This window comes from Geotrypetes seraphini, chromosome 3 (assembly GCF_902459505.1).
Source record: "Geotrypetes seraphini chromosome 3, aGeoSer1.1, whole genome shotgun sequence".
Lineage (NCBI taxonomy): Eukaryota > Metazoa > Chordata > Amphibia > Gymnophiona > Dermophiidae > Geotrypetes > Geotrypetes seraphini.
In genome coordinates, this window is record NC_047086.1 from 52,548,279 (window position 1) to 52,568,749 (window position 20,471).

Below are 20,471 nucleotides of genomic sequence, written 5' to 3' on the forward strand. Positions count from 1 at the left end.
ATTGAGCATTCAATGTTGCGGTTGGGTCAATCTATCTTATTGCTCATCTTCAATGACCTCTTTTACCTTCAACCTTGCCTAACATAATTGCTTTTTTTAGGAGCTCCAACCATCATATAATATGACCCAATGCGATAGTGTCAGTCTAGTCATGTGAACTCCTAGTGAGAATTTGAATTTTATTTGGTCAAAGATCCATCTGTTCAATTTCATGGTATTCACTGAAAAAATTATATCCAGAGTCAAAAGTTAAATGCTTCAGTGCACTTTCTATCCTGCTTTTTTATGGTCTGTCACGCCCATACTATGTAATAGAAAAAAATAATTGTCTATATAATTTGATTTTTTGTTGGTAACAAAACATGACTTCAAAATCTTCTTCATCACTTCGTTGCAGCTCTGCCAAGTTCTATCTTGCAGCCTACCTCTTGACTACTGGAGCCTTTGCTGTCAAAGGTAAAAACTGTTTACAAGTTTGATGTCTTTTCATCATCAATTCTGAAAAGTGACGTTGCTTCTGTTGTCATGATGTTAGTCTCTTTTAGGTTCAGTTTTAGCCTTTTTTTTTTACTTTGAGAGGTATTTTTAAAAGAATGCCCAATTCAGAATTGGGATGCCCTGCTCATAACATCTAAAAAAAACAAAGGGTCCACCTCACAGCCATTTATGAACAGGAAATATACTGGGGGGGTTTCCTGTTTGAAAATATGTGAGAACATCCAAAATGAAGTAATTTTACAAATTGAAACATCCATATTATGAATTATGAAAGTCAAAAATCTAGGGACAAGGACAGCATTTTTGCAGAAATGGCAACACAGACATCCTTGCAGAGCAGAGGGACAATCTAATGATCAGTGGAGTGAATTGTAAACCAGGGCACAGAGGTTCATATCCTCCTACAACTATTATTTTACATGCTGAGTCCTGTAGGAACAAGGAAATACTTACTCTATCCGACTATACAGTATACTACCTCAATAGCCTTCAGGCTTCCAGTTGTAACAAATACTTAGATACAGTAGGTATATATCTGTTTCTGGAGGGCCCACAATTTAAAGGAGAAAAAAAAGAGAGCTGAAGTGCAAATTGAACCTGTGTCCCCTAGTTTACAGTCTACTGAACTGGTTATTAGACTACTCCATAGACTTTTTTTCTGCTTTGTTCAGAATGCCCATAAAACTTGATGCTATCATAAAGCCAGGTATTCCTTTCTGGTTTCACTGTCAGGGGAGTGGGAGGACAGCTAACACTAAGGGATTTATGAGGGTTCATGCCTTAAGCCCTCCAGTGGTCAGCTGCTCAATCAGAGTACCTTTTTGTATTCTGGACATGACTGAAACGTCTATATAAAAACGTCCTTTTTAGACTTGGGTATTTCTTCCTGTTCGAATTATCGCTGTTAGACATCCTAATTTTGGGACTCCGTAGTCTCACCCAAAACTTGCCTACAACAAGCCCTCTTGCTATTTGGACAAACTGCAATGTGGGACATCCAAACTCTGCCCCTCCAAAATCATAATTTGGATGTTCCTGGCAGATAGACTTTTGGGAAGTATTTTGAGACATCCATGAGCTTTGAAAATGAGCTCCTTTGTGCCTTAACTTGATTGTTAAATTCTCTTCACTTTCAACAAGAACACTGTCTTCAACATGTCAAAAATCATTAATATTCCTTACTCCAATTTTAAACACTCTTTCACCATTTTCCAGTCATTGAAGACAAAATATCGATGCTCTTATTATTGGTGATTACAAAGAACAATTGGTAGCACATTTGATTATTATGTATGAGAACTACCTGAACAGATTTGATGTGTGAAATTTTACCTCAGTATTAGTTTCAAACATTATAGTTAATACTGCATGCTATAAAATGTATAAAATACTCTTACAGAAAGTTGTCCAGGTAGGACCTGAGGTGCATCTTTTAATGTTCCAGGACTTGTTGGAGAGATAACCGATATTGAAGGCCGTTCCATCTTTTGAGATTCAAACGAACTTGAACCTAAAACAGAGAAACAGTAGTATATAACATTCTAAATAACCCATCAGTGCTTCTCAGAGTACTAGATAAGATGCAGATAAAGGACTGAATTCTATATATGGCATTAAAAAAAAAAACAGTGCAGGAAAAAAAGCCTGAGCATGATTGTAAGAACAGTGCTTAAAGTTAGACGAAGTGCTTACACCCAGGAATCAAGCCTAACTTTAGGCACATCCACTTGCAACAACTAAAACCTTGCATCAAAAGTTAGCCCTGATTCCACTACTTTAAAAAGTTGCTTTAAAGCTTATAACTGGCTTCATTCCTTCTCTTCCTGTGAGATTATTTTTTTACCTCACTAAATTAATGTACTCATCCCTCTCTGCCTGCTTTCTGTACTCTGAAAAATCTATATATCTTAAGCATGCTCTGTTTGTAAACTGTAAATGCAATCCAGCTATCTGTTAATTGTCTAATTCCATTCCACTGTCTCCACAGATCTCTAAGTTTTTCCCTCAACACAAACCTGTGACATTCTCAGTGACCCTCCTTCATCCCTCATTCTACCATTTATAAAAGATGCTTTAAAGCTTATAAATGACTTCATTCCTTTCTTCCTGTGGGATTATATTTTACCTCACTATATTATGTACTCATCCCTCTCTGTCCGGTAATTATGCTTTCTGTACTCTGAAAAATCTATATGAAAATACATAGAAACATAGAACATGATAGCAGATAAAGGCCAAATGGCCCATCTAGTCTGCTCATCAGCAGTAACCATTACCTCTTCCTCTCTATGAGATCCCATGTGCCTATCCCACACTTTCTTGAATTCAGACACAGTTTCTGTCTCCACCACCTCTTCCATGAGACTGTTCCATACATCTACCACCCTTCCAGTTTCCTTTCAAATTAAAGAGACTCGATTCATGCACATTACATTTACTCCCCTCTCCCACCTTTCCTCTAAAGTATACATATTGAGATCTTTAAGTCTGTTTCCATGCACTTTATCATGAAGACCACATACCATTTTAGTAGCCTTCCTCTGGATCGACTCTATCCTTTTTAAGGTGCAGAATTGTGCACAATATTCTAAATAAGGTCTCACCAAAGTCTTATACAGGGGCATCAATACCTCCTTTTTCCTACTGGCCATACCTCTTCCTATGCATCCTAGCATCCTTCTAGCTTTCACTGTCACCTTTTCAACCTGTTTGGCCACCTTAAGATCATCACATACAATCACACTTAAGTCCCACTCTTCTGTCGTGCACATAAGTTCTTCACCCCCTAAACTGTACCATTCCTTCGGGATTTTGCAGCCCAAATGCATGACCTTGCATTTCTTAGCATTAAATTTTAGATGCCAAATTTCAGACCATTCTTCAAGCTTCACTAGGTCTTTCTTCATGTTATTCACACCATCCAGGATGTCTCTCTATTTGAGATTTTGGTATTATCCACAAAGAGGAAATTCTTACCCAACATCCCTTCAGCAATATCACTTATAAAAATGTTAAAAAGAACAGGTCCAACAACAGAACCTTGAGGCACACCACTAGTAACATCCCTTTCCTCAGAGTGATCTCCATTAACCACTACCCTCTGTTGTCTTCCACTCAACCAGTTCTTGATCCAGCTTGTCACTTTAGGGCTCATCCAGAGGGCACTCAGTTTTTTTAATTAGACGTCTGTGTCGAACACTGACAAAGGCTTTGCTAAAATCTAAATACACTACATCTAGCACACTTCTGCTATCCAATTCTCTGGTCACCCAGTTAAAGAAATTGATCAAATTTGTTTGTAAACTGTAAATACAATCCAGGCTGTCTGCTAACCCTGTATCACATAGCTAAAGGGAAGAAAAACCAATGGGACACTGTGATACCAGGGTACAAGCTACATCGTAGTGATAGGGTAGATCGAATCAGTGGAGGCGTAGCGTTATATGATAAGGATACCTTGACTCAAAAGCACTGAAAATTCAACAGGAGCAGAAACAGACCTTGGAATCCCTATGGGTAGAAATTCCATGTGTAAGTAGGAAAAGGATAGCGATAGAAGAGTACTACCATCCACCTAACCAAAATGCTGAAATGTTATCAGAAATTAGGGAAGCTAACAAACTGGGTAACACAATGGTGATTTCAACAACCTCGCTATTGAGAGGTTGAATGTAATATCAAGGCGTGCTATGGAGAAAAAAATTCCTTGATGAAATCAAGGACTGCTTTATGGAGCAGCTAGTTCAGGAACCAACAAAAGGTGAGGCAATTCTAGATCTACTTCTTAGTGGAGCATATGAATTGGTGCAGAAGGCACATGATAACAGTGATCACAACATGGTCAGATTTGATATGATCCCTGGAATAAGTTTACAAAGGAAATCCAATACAACAGCATTTAACTTTAAAAAATGAGATTTATGATAACACGAGGAAAATGGTAAAAAAGAAACTCAGAGGTGCAGCTGCAAAGGTCAAAAATATATACCGTATTTTTCGCTCCATAAGACGCACCCTAGATTTAGAGTAGGAAAACCAGAAAAAAACATTCTGAACCAAATTGTGTACTAATATATACCAGGCTCTGCACCCAGCCCCCCTCACTCCATGCCAGGCTCTGCACCCAATCCCATAGTCCCTGCCAGGCTCTGCACCCTGTCTCCCCTTCCCTGCCAGGCTATTCCTTTCATTTTTCATATACACACAATACACACAGCAAATATAAATTATCAAAACTTGACACATTTTGATCACTAAATTGAAAATAAAATCATTTTTGGCTGGTCCAAGATGGCCGCGGTCGCAGTTCTCTAAGCTACTGCCCGCAAAGTCTTTTCTTCAAAAAACTTTCCTTCCGACGTTGTCCGCTGGATTACATACCAGTTATGCCGAAGAGGAGAGGGAAGAGCGTCCCTGGAGCCTTGCAACGCTCTGGAGCGGCTCCCTTTGGAAATATTGAGGACTTGGTGAGGCGGATGCAGGGCGCCATAGCTTCATCGGCGTTGCCTATGCCCGAGACTTTTCCGGGGAATGGAGCGGAGGTGTCTCTTCGGGCCTTTGAGACCACATTGAGCCCCGACATGAGAGCTCCTCCCCTTAACCCTCGAGCTACCAGTTCCCCGGGGGTAGAGAGGCAGTCGGAAGTTGACTTGCGTTCTCCCCCAGAGGTTGCAGAGGACGGTGAGAAAAACAGCGACCCAGGCTCTCAGAGTCTTCATCAGAGCCTGAGTACTCATGAGGATGGATTAACAACAGGGTCAGATCCGACCCAGGAGAGACAGAGAAGAGGAGAACCTTTGGTTGGTGAGCAAAACTTTCCATCATCATACTTGCAAACTTTAACATTAGACGCCTTGTGGGATCTGACTGCCAATTTAGTTAAAACAGTGAATACTAATTATCTTCAAATTGAAGGGAAGATAAAAACTCAAGAGAAGGAAGTTTTTCAAATAAAACAAGACCTGGGTGAATCAAAAATAGATATTCAGAATATTAAAGATGAACTTAAATCCTCCAAATTTATTCAGGAGACATTAATAAAGGACAATGTTAATTTAAGAAGGAAGATAGAGACATTTGAAAATTTCTCCAGGAGTAACAATCTCATATTGATTAATTTTCCTCGAATTCTAACAGTTACCACAAGAGAAATGTTAAAATGTTATTTGTTGGAGATATTAGAAGTGCCTGAAGATTTATTGCCTCCATTTACCTAGGTCTACTATTTGCCGAATAAAAAGATGAATCAACAGGAAAGAAATCAAGGACCAATTGATGTATCTGCTTTACTTGAACTATCAGATAAAGAAAGTGCAACACCAGCAACATTAATAGCAACCTTAGCTCTTACTTTGGACAAAAATTGGCTTTTGAGACTTTTCTTTAAAAATAAAGAGAAAAAGTTTCTTGATTTTAAGATACAAATCTTCCCAGATTTGGCAAGAGACACACACAAGCGTAGAAAAGAATTTTTATTATTAAAAACTGGAGTATTAGCTCTTGGGGCGACTTTTTATCTTCGTCACCCATGCAAGTGCACAATACAATATAATTCTCAGAAATATGTTTTTTTTTGAGCCATATCAGCTAACGGCCTTTCTCTCTTTGTCCCCCCTGGAGAAGGAAAAGAAATGAGGACTTTAATGTATTAAACGCTTGTATATCAGTTAATCATGTACCACGCTTCTTATTTTCTTATTATTCCGTTTATATTACATCTTGAATCTTATTGTGGACTTGAGTTGATTAAGCAATACTTATTATCTTATATAACTTGGGGGGGGATTTTTCTTTGTTGTAAATCACTTTCTGTACAAGTTAAATCTTGAATTGAATATTTTGAAAATCATAAATAAATAAAAATAAAAAAATAAAAAAAAATCATTTTTCCTACCTTTGTTGTCTGGTGATTTCATGAGTCTCCTTCCTTCCTTTCTTCCTTCCTTCACTCAGGCCCAATTGTCCCTTTCTATTTCCTCCCTCCCATGTCCCAAGTTTGTGCATCCTCACTGCCTTCCAGCCTTTGTCCTTCGACCTACCTCCCTCCCATGTCCCGAGTTCTTGCCTCCTCACTGCCTTCCATCCTTTGTCTTTCGACCTCCCTCCCTCCCATGTCCCGAGTTCTTGTCTCCTCACTGTCTTTCATCGTTTGTCATTCATTCTCCCTCCCATGTCCCGAGTTCGTGCCTCCACACTGCCTTCCATCCTTTGTCCTTCGGCCTACCTCCCTCCCATGTCCCGAGTTCTTGCATCCTCACTGTCTTCCATCCTTTGTCATTCGTTCTCCCTCCTCCCATGTCCCGAGTTCGTGCCTCTTCCCCCTCACTGCCTTCCAAGCCTTTGTTCTTCCTGCCGCGCTGGACACTGTCTTCCTCCCTCCCTGCCGTGCTAATGAAGCCTGCCTACCCTCCGCCGATTCCGCCTCCTCTGGCCCGGGTCCCCCTCCGCCACGCCGCCACTCAAAGAAGGGAAGAGCCAGCGTGCAGCGATTGCATGTCGCCGGCCCAAAAGCCTTCTCCCAATGTCAGAACTGGCCCTTCTTTGAGTGGCGGCGCAGCGGCGGACCCGGGCCAGAGGAGAAAGAATCAGCGGAGGGTAGGCAGGCTTCAATGCGGAAGGGAGGGAGGAAGGCAGTGTCCGGCGCAGCACTCTGGCCCTTACCTTCCCTTTCTGGAATTGCAGCACAGTGGCAGCCAGCAGGGAGCAGGGGCAGCAGGCATGCGGCAGTCAGCCCGTGGTACATTTTGAAGAGGTAAGGGTGGGTGGGGGTGTTTATAAAAAGTTACCTTCACTTCATAAGACGCACCCAAATTTCCACCCAATTTTGGGTGGAAAAAAAGTGTGCTTTTGAAGCGAAAAATACGGTATCAGGCATGGATGTTGTTCAAAAAATACCATCCTGTAAGCCCATGCTAGATATATTCCATATTTTAAAAAAGGAGGAAGGAAGACCAAATGGCAGTTGGAGTGATTAACAAGTGAGGTGAAGGAAGTGTTGAAGATTTCTGGAATTTACAGGTGTGACAGTTGTTACCGATGATATGAAAACTAAGATTGTGAATGAATCAAACTTAAGTGAATACATTAAAAAATAATTATCTGCACATTGCATTGGAAACTCAGCCGTGAGCCTTGTAATAAATAGATTGCAATAAATAAATTTAGCTAGCTCACAGATTGGCATTCCCTGTCTAAATTGCTGATTCTACATTTCAGCTAATGCTAGGAAGTTCAGAAGATTGATTTTGTGACTCTTAAGAGACATAGATTTATGTACCATTGTTCACATACATCCATAGGGATAAGGTTCTCAGAGGAACAGGAAATTTGGGTGTTTTACAAAGAATCTGTTTCTTATAGATTAGAAAATACAATACTATTTTGAGGAAGTAGGGCTTTGTAATTGACATGATTGATACTTGGAAAGGTCAAAGATCAAAACTGATTTAAGAAGAAAAGTGAAACACTGCCACCTGCTGGGTTTAAAAACTTAACAGAATGGACTTTTAATGTTAATATTGACGTAAGGCATTTTTGGAAAAGAAGTCATGTGATTAACTGTGCCATTGTATTCTAAAGCATGATAATTATTATAAATGATGCCACTTAGGGTATAAATCTGTTTGCCTTGTTTTCTCTCTTTGAAGAGCACTGAAATTTTGTGGAAGCTCTGTCAATAAACCATTTGTTTTTACATGGCTTTTCCTCGTCTGTTATTTGAATTCACAGAACGGAGTCTCCAGCCCAATGATATGGGAAAGAGAATCCATTCTGGCAATTCTTTTAGCCTCAATGTTCGAGTCTCCAGCCTACTTGAACAGAAGGTATTAGAGCTAAAAGAGAATCTTTCATAAAGATGAAAAAGGATCCGACTGAAAATAATTGTAAACAGCACAAGGAATGTCAAGTCAAATGCAAGGCGCTAATAAGCAAGGCAAAGGGAAACTTTGAAAAGACAACTGTGCTGGAAGCAAAAACACAGTAAAAACTTTTTTTAGGTATATTAAAATCAAGAAGCTGAAAAGAGAATTGGTTGGCTGTTAGACGACTGAGGGATAAAAGGGGCTCTCAGGGAAGGACAATGCCATAGCGGAGAGATTAAATGAATTCTTTGACTCGTTCTTCACCGAGGAAGATATGGGGGAAATGGTATTCAATTCTGATGAATAAGAGAAACTCTATTCCTAGGAGATTAGGTGGCCGCTACTCAACCACTGGACACAGACTATAATCTGAGATTGAGGGAGTCAGGCCGCCAAAGAAGAAAACAAAAAACAAACTATCATTCTAACCTGAATCATCTACTGGAGGTAGAGAAATACAAGCTAGCTCTACACTAATGAAGTCACAAGAAATTGTCTTGTTCTTTATCTCCACCAGCTGGGTCAAGGACATAGCCTACTGGTTTGGACTGGTTTAGATGGATAATAAGAAAATACTTTTTAAGGTGCCTATGTTCAGCCTATTTTATAAAGACATTTCCCATGTCCTTTGGGACAGATAGGGAAGTTCTAAGTACCTAATTTTATTTTATTGTAACCCATTCTGGGCTCCTGGGGAGGATGGGCTATAAAACTGAATAAATAATAATAATAATATCTACATTCCTAAAAGAAAATGGCTTTTCTGAAGTCACTATTTATACATATGTGCTAATTTACATGTATAAATTAGGTTTTTACTAAGTGAATGGCACCCAGCCCTTCTGAAATCATTATTATATATCAAGGTAAGCAAATCCACAATTAAGCATATTACTTACTGGATTCCAGTGGAGGATGAGAGCTCTCAGGAATTCTCGGAATGTCACTGAAAGCAGACAGGTATAGAAATATTCAATTAATGTATAAGGTAATTCCCTTGTATAGATTTATATTAAGCAAGCCATCTGACATACATTTGTGTAGCATGTTAACAGAAAATGTCATAAGATTAGCAAATTTAGCAACTAAATCACACAGTGGGAAAATGAAATACTAGACAAATGCAGGGGCATGATAATTACAAAATACTACTGAAATGGTATGATCTAAATACAAAAATGAAATGAAATAAAAAAATGAATGTTGTTTTGCCAAGATCAACTTCTTTATTAGTTCAGTTTATATGTCATACCCTAGCCTCTTTGATAAATAAACAAATATATTTTTGGAAATCCCATTATCTTAATACTACCTATCTTTTGAATGTGCCACTAGATATACCCCAGATAAAAAGCTTTTGAAATATCCTCAGGAGATTGTTGAATTTACATTTGTTACCTTCTTTTAAAATCTGAATAAAATTTATAAATATCTGTGCTCAAAATAGAGCTTTAATAGAGAAGGAAAATATTACATAGTACGTTCCCATGCCATTGCATGTGATATTTCATCCCTACTTACCACTGTCTTGGACTATACTTCCATGAGATGTGTAGCAGACTAAATCTGGAGAATAGCATCTCTGATCAACCATTAATCATGTTCCAATGGAAGGAAAGTAGCAAATCATTTCCCTGAATAGACAGGAACATACTCCAGGGCCTAACCAATTGGACCAAACACCAAGAAAGTATCTTCTGAGCTTCTCCCCCCTCCCCCTCACACACACCCAAAAAAAAAACTGGAGCTAAACTAGAAATTGTTCATACACTGGTGGGCTCTAGTGGCATACCTAGAATATTTGATACCCAGGGTCGATCTTTTTTAACACCCCCTCCACTATGTAAAAAAATATATTTTTGGAAATAATCCAAGAGTCAAACAACAAGGATACACCTAGGAAAAGGCAGCATCTTAAACACTGCAGTGAGCACTAGAACATCAATACACCCATTGTAAAACTAGACAAGCCAGATTAATACAGATCAATCCTGAACAGTCAATGCCAACAGAAAGCCATGTCCTTTTCATACACATAGAATAGAGAGTTGCATGGGGACAGAAATCAAACCCGTCCTCGCTGGAATCAAAACTGTCCCAGCCTGTCCCCACTGGAACTGAATCCATTCCCCACAAGTAATCTCTTCTGTCCCCTCCCATCCCCATAAACTTCAGAAGTAGTTATTTCATTTAATTATTCTACTGAATTAAAGGCTCTGGTAGAGACCCATTTACAAATAAGCAACGGCAGTTTATTAATTTGGAAATATTAATTGGGAATGAGTCTCTATCAGAGCCTCTAGTGTAAATATAAAATGTAAATAGTCCAGCTGATGAGGACCCTCAAGCTATATCAGCTGATGACTTCTTCTGAAGATAGCTGGGGGTCCCTTTTGCCAAGCTGGGCAGGCAGCAACAGTGTCCCTAAGTCACAGATGCTGCCTTTGGAGGAAGTCCTCAGCTGGTAGTGCTTGAGGATCCTCACCAGCCATAGTAAGAGTCAGCAAGTACTCTCTCGAGGAACGTAGGGAGAGGGGAGATATGATAGAGACATTTAAGTACATCACTGGCCGCATAGAGGTGGAAGATGACGTTTTCTTTCCTTCTAAAAGGACCCTCGTCCACAAGGGGACATCCGTTGAAAATCAGGGGGGGGGAAATTTCATGGGGATACCAGGAAGTACTTCTTCACTGAAAGAGTGGTGGACCATTGGAATGAGCTCCCGGAGCAGGTGATCGTAGCCAGCAGCATACAAGATTTTAAGAATAAATGGGATGTCCACATCGGATCCCTACGAGGGTAGCATAGAGGAGGGCAGCTTGGGGACGAGTGATAGAGTGTAGATTAGGGGAGGGTTGTTGGAGTGGGCAGACTTGATGGGCTATGGCCCTATTCTGCCGTCATTTTCTATGTTTCTATGTTTCAAGTACTTCAACACTGGAGAAATAAAACCAGAAATGCATTTCCTTTTCTGTTGACCACAATACAAAAGACATCTTCTATAAGTATATATGTACATTTCCTAAAGCTAACATATTTCAGTCAATAAATTCTTTTTTTTTTTTTACCTTTGTTGTCTGGAGCCTTATGTTTCCATCAAGTTGGTTCCAGTTTCTCCTTTTTCTGCTTTCCTGTCTTCTGCAAATTCTTCTTCAAGTGTTTGCTATCGACTGGTTCTTCCTACCACGGACTAGCATTTCTTACTTCCCATTGTACAGCATCCTTACTCCCTTCTATCCTGGATCCATCCCCCTCTTTTTCCCCTCCCCACTCATGCACAGCGTTTCTTCCTCTCTCTTCCATTTCCCATAAGCAACATGTCTCCCTCTCACTGTTCACCATCTTTCTCCCTCTCATTCCATTCCTTGCTGCAAAGGGAATGAGAAAAGAGAGAGAGATAAATCCAAGGAAACATCTCTCTCACTCTTTCTACAGCCAAGCCCAACATTTCTCCCCCTCTCATCCCCTGGCCCTTGGGAAGTATCTTTTGCCCCTCCCCAACATTACCATGCCCAATATTTCTCCTTCTATCATCCCTCTCCAGCGCCATGACACACTTATCCCTCCATTCACTCCACCATCATGTCCAACATTCCTTCCTCTTGCATCCCTTTCCATCTGGCCCACCCTTCTCTCTCCATCACAACATCCAATATTTCTCCCTCCTCTCTACCACCATGTCTTTCTCCCCCAAGCCTACCGAGGTACCTGGTGGCACAGCGGGGGCCTTGATGGCTGGAATGCGGTCCTTTTGCTCCTGCCTCCTAAAATGGCTGCCATGACCGAGGCATTTCCTGCAGTACCACGAGAGGTTGTGGCACCCATTTCAGAAGGTAGCTGCAAGGAGTCAGGAGCAAAAGGGCCTTGCTCCTGCTACAAAGGCCCTCGCTGAATCACCAGATACTTCGGTAGGTCTGGTGGACCCTAGGAGAAAAGCTTTGAGAGGGTCCAGGGAAGAGCGACTAAAAGGTTAAGGGGCTGGAGAAGTTGCTGTACAGTGAGAGATTAGAGAAACTGGGCCTCTTCTCCCTTGAAAAGAGGAGACTGTGAAAGGTGGATCTGCGACCAACGCATGTAGCTCACTGACCCTCCTGGCAGAAGTGAGGGAGATGAGAAAAACCTCTTTCCAGGTGAGAAATTTGAGATGAGTTGTTGCCATTGGTTCAAATGGTGGTTTCAACAACCTGGAAAGAACTACATTAAGGTCCCAGACGACAGGTTGAGGCTTGAGAGGTGGTTTTAACACTGAAAAGCTCTTTCATGAATCTGGAGACTAATGGATGAGCAGTGAGAGGCTTTCCCTAGACTGGCATGTGAAAAGCTGTAATAGCACCAAGATGGACTCTGATAGATGAAGATTTAAGACCAGAATTGATAATACAGCACCAATTCCAATGACAAGGAAGCTGGATCATGATGATGACGGAGACACCAGGAAGAAAATCGAGTCCACTTTTGTTGATAACACTGTTGAGTGGCTGGTTTACTGGAAGTGTCAATAATAGTGCGGATAGGCTGAGAGAGATGCAATGATGTCAGCCCAAGAGATACCAAACTGTCAGGTGTAATGATTGCAGGTTGGGATGAAGAAGAGCTCCTTGATTCTGTGTAAGCAGAGTAGGAAATATTGGAAGAAATATGGGTTCCCTGATGCTGAGATGAAGTAGAAGGGAGAACCACCTTCTGGGCCACTGAGGAGCTATGAGTATTATGCTTGAGTTTGAAAAGATTTTTCAGGATGAGAGGAGTGGGAGGGAACGCATAGAGGAACAATTGTGTCCAATCCAGAAGAAACGCATCTGCTTCCAAGCGGTGAGGAGAGTAAAGCCTTGAGCAGAAGCGGGGCAGTTTGTGGTTGTGGGGAGCTGCAAATAAGTCCACTTGAGGAGTGCAAAGATGGACTGAAGAGTTGTCGAGCTGAGTGTCCATTTGTGAGGCTGGAGAATTCGGCTGAAGTTGTCTGCCAAGAAATTCTGTTCGCCCTGTATGGAGACTGCTCGCAGAAAAAAGATTGCGGGTGGTCGCCCAAAGCCAAATCTTTTGAGCCTCTTGACAAAGAAGAAGATAACCCGTGCCTCCTTGCTTGTTGATGGAGTACATTGCTACTTGATTGTCTGTGCGAAGGAGGAGAACTTGGTCAGTCAAGAGATGTTGGAAAGCTTTTAGCGAATAATACATCGCTCTGAGCTCCAGCAAATTGATGTGAAATTTGCATTCTTTGGAAGTCCAATAACGCTGCGTTTGAAGGCCACTCATGTGTGCTCCCCAGGTATAGGGAGAAGCATCCATCGTGAGTACTTGGTGATGCGGAGGAAGATGGAAAAGAAGACCTCAGGATAGATTGGAAGAGGTCATCCACCAGTGGAGCGACTGCAGAAGAGATGAGGTTACAGATATATGCTGTGAGAGCAGACACCACTGAGAAGCTAGGGCCCACTGAGGAGTGCGAAGATGCAATCTGGCTAGTGGGGTGACATGAACCATGGAGGCCATATGGCCCAGGAGAACCATCATGCATCTCACAGAGATCGTTTGGAGCTGAAACATCTGTTGACAGAGATGAAGCAAGGCAGCTAGGCGATCTGGAGGAAGAAACGCCCTCATGAGAGAAGTATCCAGAATAGCCCCGATGAACTGAAGACGTTGAGTCGGTTGGAGGTTAGACTTTGAGAAATTGATTTTGAAGTCCAAGGTTTGAAGGAAAGAAATGGTGTGAGTTGTCACCAGGGTCACCTCCTGAGATGATAAAGCCTTGATCAACCAGTCATCCAGATAAGGAAACACCTGAAGTCCCTGGGATCGGAGGGCTGCTGCCACTACAATTAAGCACTTTGTGAAAACTCTGGGAGAAGATGCCAGGCCGAAGGGAAGAACTTTGTACTGATAGTGACGATGACTGATTTGGAAGCAGAGGTATCTTCTGGAAGCCGGATGAATTGGTATATGCGTGTAGGCTTCTTTGAGGTCCAGAGAGCATAGCCATTTGTTCTGAGCCAATAGGGGATAAAGGAGGGTGAGAGAGAACATTCAAAACTTCTCTTTGACAAGCTATTTGTTGAGAGCTTGGAGATCCAGGATGGGTCTCAGACCTCCTGTCTTTTTGGGGACCAAGAAATAGCGTGAGTAAAAACCTTGGTCATGTTGAGAGGGAGGAACTTCTTCGATGGAATTGAGGAGGAGAGATTGAACCTCCTGGAGAAGTAAAGAGGACTGTGTCAGATTTAAAGTAGACTCTTTTGGAGGATGGTCTGGAGGAAGAGTGTGAAAATGAAGGATATACCCTTGATGAATGATGTTGAGGACCCAAAGATCTGATGTAATTAGCACCCAGCAATTGATGTAAATCTGAAGTTGTCCCCCTATGGGTTGAGGCAGAGAAAGTAGCAGAGGAACTCAGGCTATGCTCTGAAAGAACAAGGCAAAAAGGCTGTGCAGGTTTCTGAGGAGCAGCCGGTTGTTTAGGTTGTTGACGTGGTTGTTGTCATTGTCGACGAGACTGGGTAGGTGCCTGAGGATTAGGTTTGGCAACATATCTGCGTTGGTAAGAAGCAGGCTTAAAAGGCAGAGCAGGTTGAGGCTTCTTTTTGGGCTTAACCAACACATCCCATCTGGTCTCATGAGCGGACAGCTTTTGGGTGGCAGTGGAGGCTCCAAAGAGCTCATCATCAAGGCATGGAGCATTAGCCAGATGGTCTTGGTGGTTAACGTCAAGGTCTGAAACACGCAACCATGCCAATCGTCTCATCGCCACCGACATAGCTGCTGCTCTAGATGAGAGTACGAAAATATCATAAATAGAATGCACCATGTACTTTCGAAGTTGCAGAGAGGTAGAGACCAGAAATTGAAATTTCTTGGCTTTACATAAAGGCAGATATTGCTGAAGCGATGAAATTTGCTTATGAAGATACTTCACATAACAGGAAAAGAAAAAAGTATAATTGGATGCTTTGTTTGACAACATTGAATTTTGGTACAGACGCCTACCAAATTTGTCCATTGTCCTACCCTCTCTACCAGGAGGAACAGACGTGTACACACTCGTCCCAGAGGATTTCTTCAAAGTGGACTCAACCACGAGAGACTCATGGGGCAATTGAGGCTTATCAAAGCCAGGCAAGGGTACCACCTTAAAAAGAGATTCCAAATGTTTAGGAGCCACTGGGACAGAGAGAGGAGTTTCCAGGTTTTTATAGAACATTTCCTTCAGAATGGCATGAAGTAGAAGCTTTAACAGTTCTTTAGGAGGAAGATCATAAGCAAGTGTGTCCAAGTACTCTTTGCTGTATTTGGAATCAGCCTCCAACGAAACATACAGATCATGTGTCATCTATCGAAAAAATCTGGAAAAAGAAAATTTCTCTGAAGAAGAAGATGCTCTAGTAGGTGAACGTCTAGGTGACCCAGAAGCAGAAGAGTCCACATCGGTAGTAGATGGCATTTCAGGCTCAGAATCCCCCAATAAATCTGAATCTCTGAAAGGATGAGGTCGGTGTTGACGGCTTGGTGTTAAAGTCTCCAAATGTTTGGATTTACTGGAGACTTTGCCTGACCGTGCCGGAGTAGCATCTTGAGATGTGACGGAGGAGGATCGGTGCCGGAGTGGAATGCTCGAGTCCTGGGTCGAGAATGTCTGCACCGGTGGAGTACCATTAAGAGGAGTGGTCGGTGCCGTGAACAACTCAGCCCACACTAGTTCCTGGAGGGTCGGTGCCATGCTTGCTAAAAAGTGAGCCGGCGCCAAGAGGGTAAAATGCTCTCTTAACTCCTCCCGAAGCAGATTGTCAATTTTATGTTTAAGGGAAAGTGCCGATACTGTTTACTTCTTTTTGGCCAGTACAGATGGCTGGTCAACAAGGTCTGAGGATGATGAGGCCGAAGAACAGGCACTCACTGATATCGGAGCCCTGCGTTTACAGGACTTAAGCAAGATCGGCAGGACTTGACTCTGCAGCTTTGACCTACGTCCCGGAAGGGGTAGTGGAAGGCTTCTTAGCCGGCTTATCCAGAGTGAGTTGTGACACTGAAGTCAAGGTTGGTGGATCCACCCTCGGTGTCGTCTTGGTCGGTGCGGTCTTAGTCGGTGCGGACGGTGTCAGAGATGAACTGGGCTCTGTGTCCACTGCAGCGCTGAAGAGTTGTTATTGTTGAAGCAACCGATTTTTGAGAGTGCACTTCAGAAGGGATGAGCAGCAGAAGCAGGAGTTGGCATGGTGCTTGGGTCCCAGCACTGCAAGCACCAGCGGTGAGCACAGCGACCACACTTTTTGAAACCCGTCGGCAGATAGGACATGGATGGGAAGACAGCCGTTGACAAATCGAACTCTATGGTGAAAAGAGTCCATAAGGCCCCATTGGGCCAAAAGCCCGTGACAGCAAAGTAAACAGAAAAAAAGAGATTTTTTTTTAAATACAGAAAATAAAAGACAAAAAAAACGAAAGAACTATAACAAAAAAGTCACAATCCGCGAGGGCGGGAAGGCAAGCGATAGAAAAAAATTCTACAAAGTATTGGAAAACGCTTCTTTTTAGCTCTGCAGAAACTAGATATCCATTGATGGTCGGTAAGATTTTCTTGGCAAGTCCCAATAACAAGATCGTGAACACCTCCTTGAGACTAAATGGATCAGACTACCCAATTAATCCCACAACCAAAATCCTTGGCATCACCCTGGACCGAAGCCTGACGTTTGAAGATCACACTAATGCTCAAGTCAAAAAATGCTTTTTCACTCTATGGAAACTTCGTACCATTAAACAATACTTTGATTTCTTTCCTTTCGACTGCTGGTTCAATCCCTGATCTTAAGTACCTTAGACTACTGCAATATTATATACTTGCGATCTCTCAAGAAAACCATCAAACGACTGAGAGTCATCCAAAATGCTGCAGTCCGTCTCATTTATGGCCTCAAGAAATCAGACCATGTAAGCCCATATTACAAAAAACTACACTGGCTGCCTGTGGAAGCAAGGGTCATTTTTAAGTTTGCTTGCCTTTGCTTCAAAACCATGACAGGTTCATCCCCATCCTATCTGTCTCACCAATTCGAATTCCCAGGTACAACTAATACACTCAGTACCTACTTGTTCGCTTTTCTATCCCTAAAGGGCTACACCTACAAAAGATACCTCGATAGAACACTATCATTCCAAGCAGGCAAATGGAATAAATGTTTAACCAACTTCATCTCAAATGCACTTTCATACCAAACGTTTAGGAAGTCAATAAAAACTTATCTCTTTGACAAATTTCTCTGACCCCCACTTCAACCCAATGTACTCAACCTGATGTACTTCCAAAACACTTCCAGATAAACCTGACTAAACTTAGCATGCCAATGTAATTTTGAAAGTTCTCCATAATGTCGCTGTCTGTATACAGTCTCTTCCCTTGTAAACCGCTTAGAACTGTTTGTGGTATGGCGGTATATAAAAATAAAGTTATTATTATTATTATTATTATTATTATTATTAAAAGTGAACTCAGGGGAGCCTATAGAAGGGTAGGGGAGAGAAGGGTTCTTTGGAAGAGATTTCTGATGGAGGTTCTTAAGGAGAGTTATGAAGAGGGAAAACTTCAAGAGAGGATTTGTTTGCTGGGAAGATTGGGAAGGGGACAAATTACTTTTATCAAAGCCTAGCCCCTTTAAAATGTGGCCTGGGAGCAATTGGCTGCAGGTTATTGACTTGATGCGTCCATGCACAAAATTAATGCAGCTTGTAGTGTTCAGTGTAATCTGCATTATCCAATTTATATAGTAATAAGGTATTTTGCAAGCATCTGTATGCTTTACTCCTCATTACTATGCATCTTTAGGTAACACAGTAGTGCACTAAGGGCAAATAACATGTTATGGCCATAATACAACTTAATAACTATGCTCCTATGTGTCTTTATAAAATACTAGCACAGATTCTGCAGAGATAGAACACAGAAACATGATGGCAGATAAAGGCCAAATGCCCCATCCACTATCTCCTCCTCTCCCTGAGATCCCACATGCCTGTCCCATACTATCTTAAATTCATAAACAGTCTTCATCTCCACCACCTCCACCGGGAGACTATTCCACGCATCTACCACCCTTTCTGTAAAAAAGTATTTTCTTACATTAATCCTGAGCCTATCACTTCTTTTTTTTATTTATTTATAAATTTAATCATTTATTACAACAAATAAAATTAGGAATACACACTAATATTACATCAAAGAAAATAAATTCAATTCCAAGTCCACATTATTGGGACTGTGACTTCAACCGACAAATCACATAATTACAGGATAATATAAATTTAAATTATAATCTGGCAATCAGGCATATCTATATTCCATTCTTTGCTTTATCACTTCTTATCAATCTCTGTAATAATCTACTTTATGTTTATTTTGTAAGAAAATTTCCAATTGAGATGGATCATCAAAACTATACTTATTATTCTCCTTTGTAACCAAACATTTACAGGGGAATTTAAAGAAGAATAAAGCTCCTACTGCCAAAACTCGCGTCTTGAGTTGTAGGAACTGTCTTCTCCTATACTGTGTTTGCCTGGATACATCTGGAAGAGCCTATCACTTCTTAACTTCATCCTATGCCCTCTCCTTCCAGAGTTTTCCTTTATTTGAAAAAGGCTCACCTCCTGTACATTAATGCCACAGATATATTTAAATGTCTCTAGCATATCTCCTCTCTCCCGTCTTTCTTCCAGAGTATACATATACCGTTCTCCTGGATTTTGCAGCCCAAGTGCATGACCCTGCATTTTTTAGCATTAAATCTTAGTTGTCTATTGCCTGACCATTCTTCAAGCTTCACCAGATCCCGCCTCTTGTTACCCACACCCTCCAGGGTGTCTACCCTATTAAAGAGCTTGGTATAATCTGCAAAAGACATACTTTGCCAGACAATACATAAGGAAGTGGATGCTTACATTTATGTCTGCTTGAAAACAGACCTATATGTTAATTTGTAAACTACACACATTTGGACATATTATACAAAATATATGCCTAAACCACCCACATTCCACTCCTAACTGGGAACACCTAGAGGCACCTAGCCAAATTCTATGCACAACTTCAAATTAGTTAATTTACTTTAACTGGTGTTTTAAGTGAAAGCGCCATTTAAAAGTCAACTTTAAAAACATTCATTTAACATTAATTGAAGTTGCGCGCAGAATTCAATGTTATTGGCACTCAAGTCAAGGTACCTACCTATGCCTTCTGTTGCCTACCTGAAAAGTGGATATGGTTAGGAGTGGAGAATAGGTGTAGTATGAATTAGGTGTCGTTAGGCAACTGTGGTAGGCTAGGCGCCAGTATAATAGGCCAGGAAAATCCTGGCCTATTATACTGGCACCTACCATTAGGATGCCTAGTGACACCTAAGTCAAGTTAGGCACCAACAGGTGTGATTCTGTAAACAGTGTCTAGTGTTCGAGTGACAACTGTGTCAAGTGGTACTTAGGAGTTAGATGCCGTTAGGTACAGTTTAAAGAATTAGGCCCCTACTGTATAAGCATGCATTGGTTTGAACTGTACTTTTAGGCAGGATCAAATGCTAATTTTTACGTGAATAGGTACCTCTTCCAATGAGTAATGTCCAGTTTTACATTAGCTGATATTTATTTCTTACTTGTACATATAATAAGAGCGATTGCAAATTACCATGTTCTAAGAACTACTGCAGTATAGATATAATGCTGTTCCGTACCCAATAGGTCTTGAAACAATAATTTCAACTTGAGGTTCTGCTTTTGATTCTAAAATAATGTTGTAAACATCTTCATTTGTCACTCCAGGCAATGGTTTACCATTCCATTCTAGGACTTCATCCCCTTAAACAAAAAAACAAAAAAAAAAAAGAACAAACAATCAGTATACCAACTCTGAAAAGAATGGACCTAAAACCAGAATATGAAATGTTGATTATTCATATTGTGACAGGAACCCCGCTGAGAATGGATTTAGTCCTGTCCCGCTCCAGAAAGTGAGAACCCAGAGGGAAAGAAAGGCACAAGCTAAAAAAAAAAGTTTAAGTCTTCCCCTTTAAAAATGAGCAGAGAAAATCGGTATCAGGTCAAAAGCGCGCCGGGACAAAGGCGCA

General features: G+C 41.2%; 1 protein-coding gene across 17 annotated transcripts in view; it reads right to left on the bottom strand.

Moving 5' to 3' along the window:
* RIMS1 (regulating synaptic membrane exocytosis 1) overlaps positions 1 to 20,471 on the bottom strand; it is a 753,464-nt gene that overhangs the window by 370,065 nt on the left and 362,928 nt on the right. For all 17 annotated transcript variants that reach the window (XM_033935996.1, XM_033935980.1, XM_033935991.1 and 14 more), the window contains 3 exons: positions 20,079 to 20,202; positions 9,260 to 9,306; positions 1,896 to 2,008 (listed from right to left, as the gene is read on the bottom strand). In XM_033935996.1, coding sequence (XP_033791887.1) covers positions 1,896 to 2,008; positions 9,260 to 9,306; positions 20,079 to 20,202 — 284 coding nt within the window. The remainder of the gene's footprint in view (positions 1 to 1,895; positions 2,009 to 9,259; positions 9,307 to 20,078; positions 20,203 to 20,471) is intronic.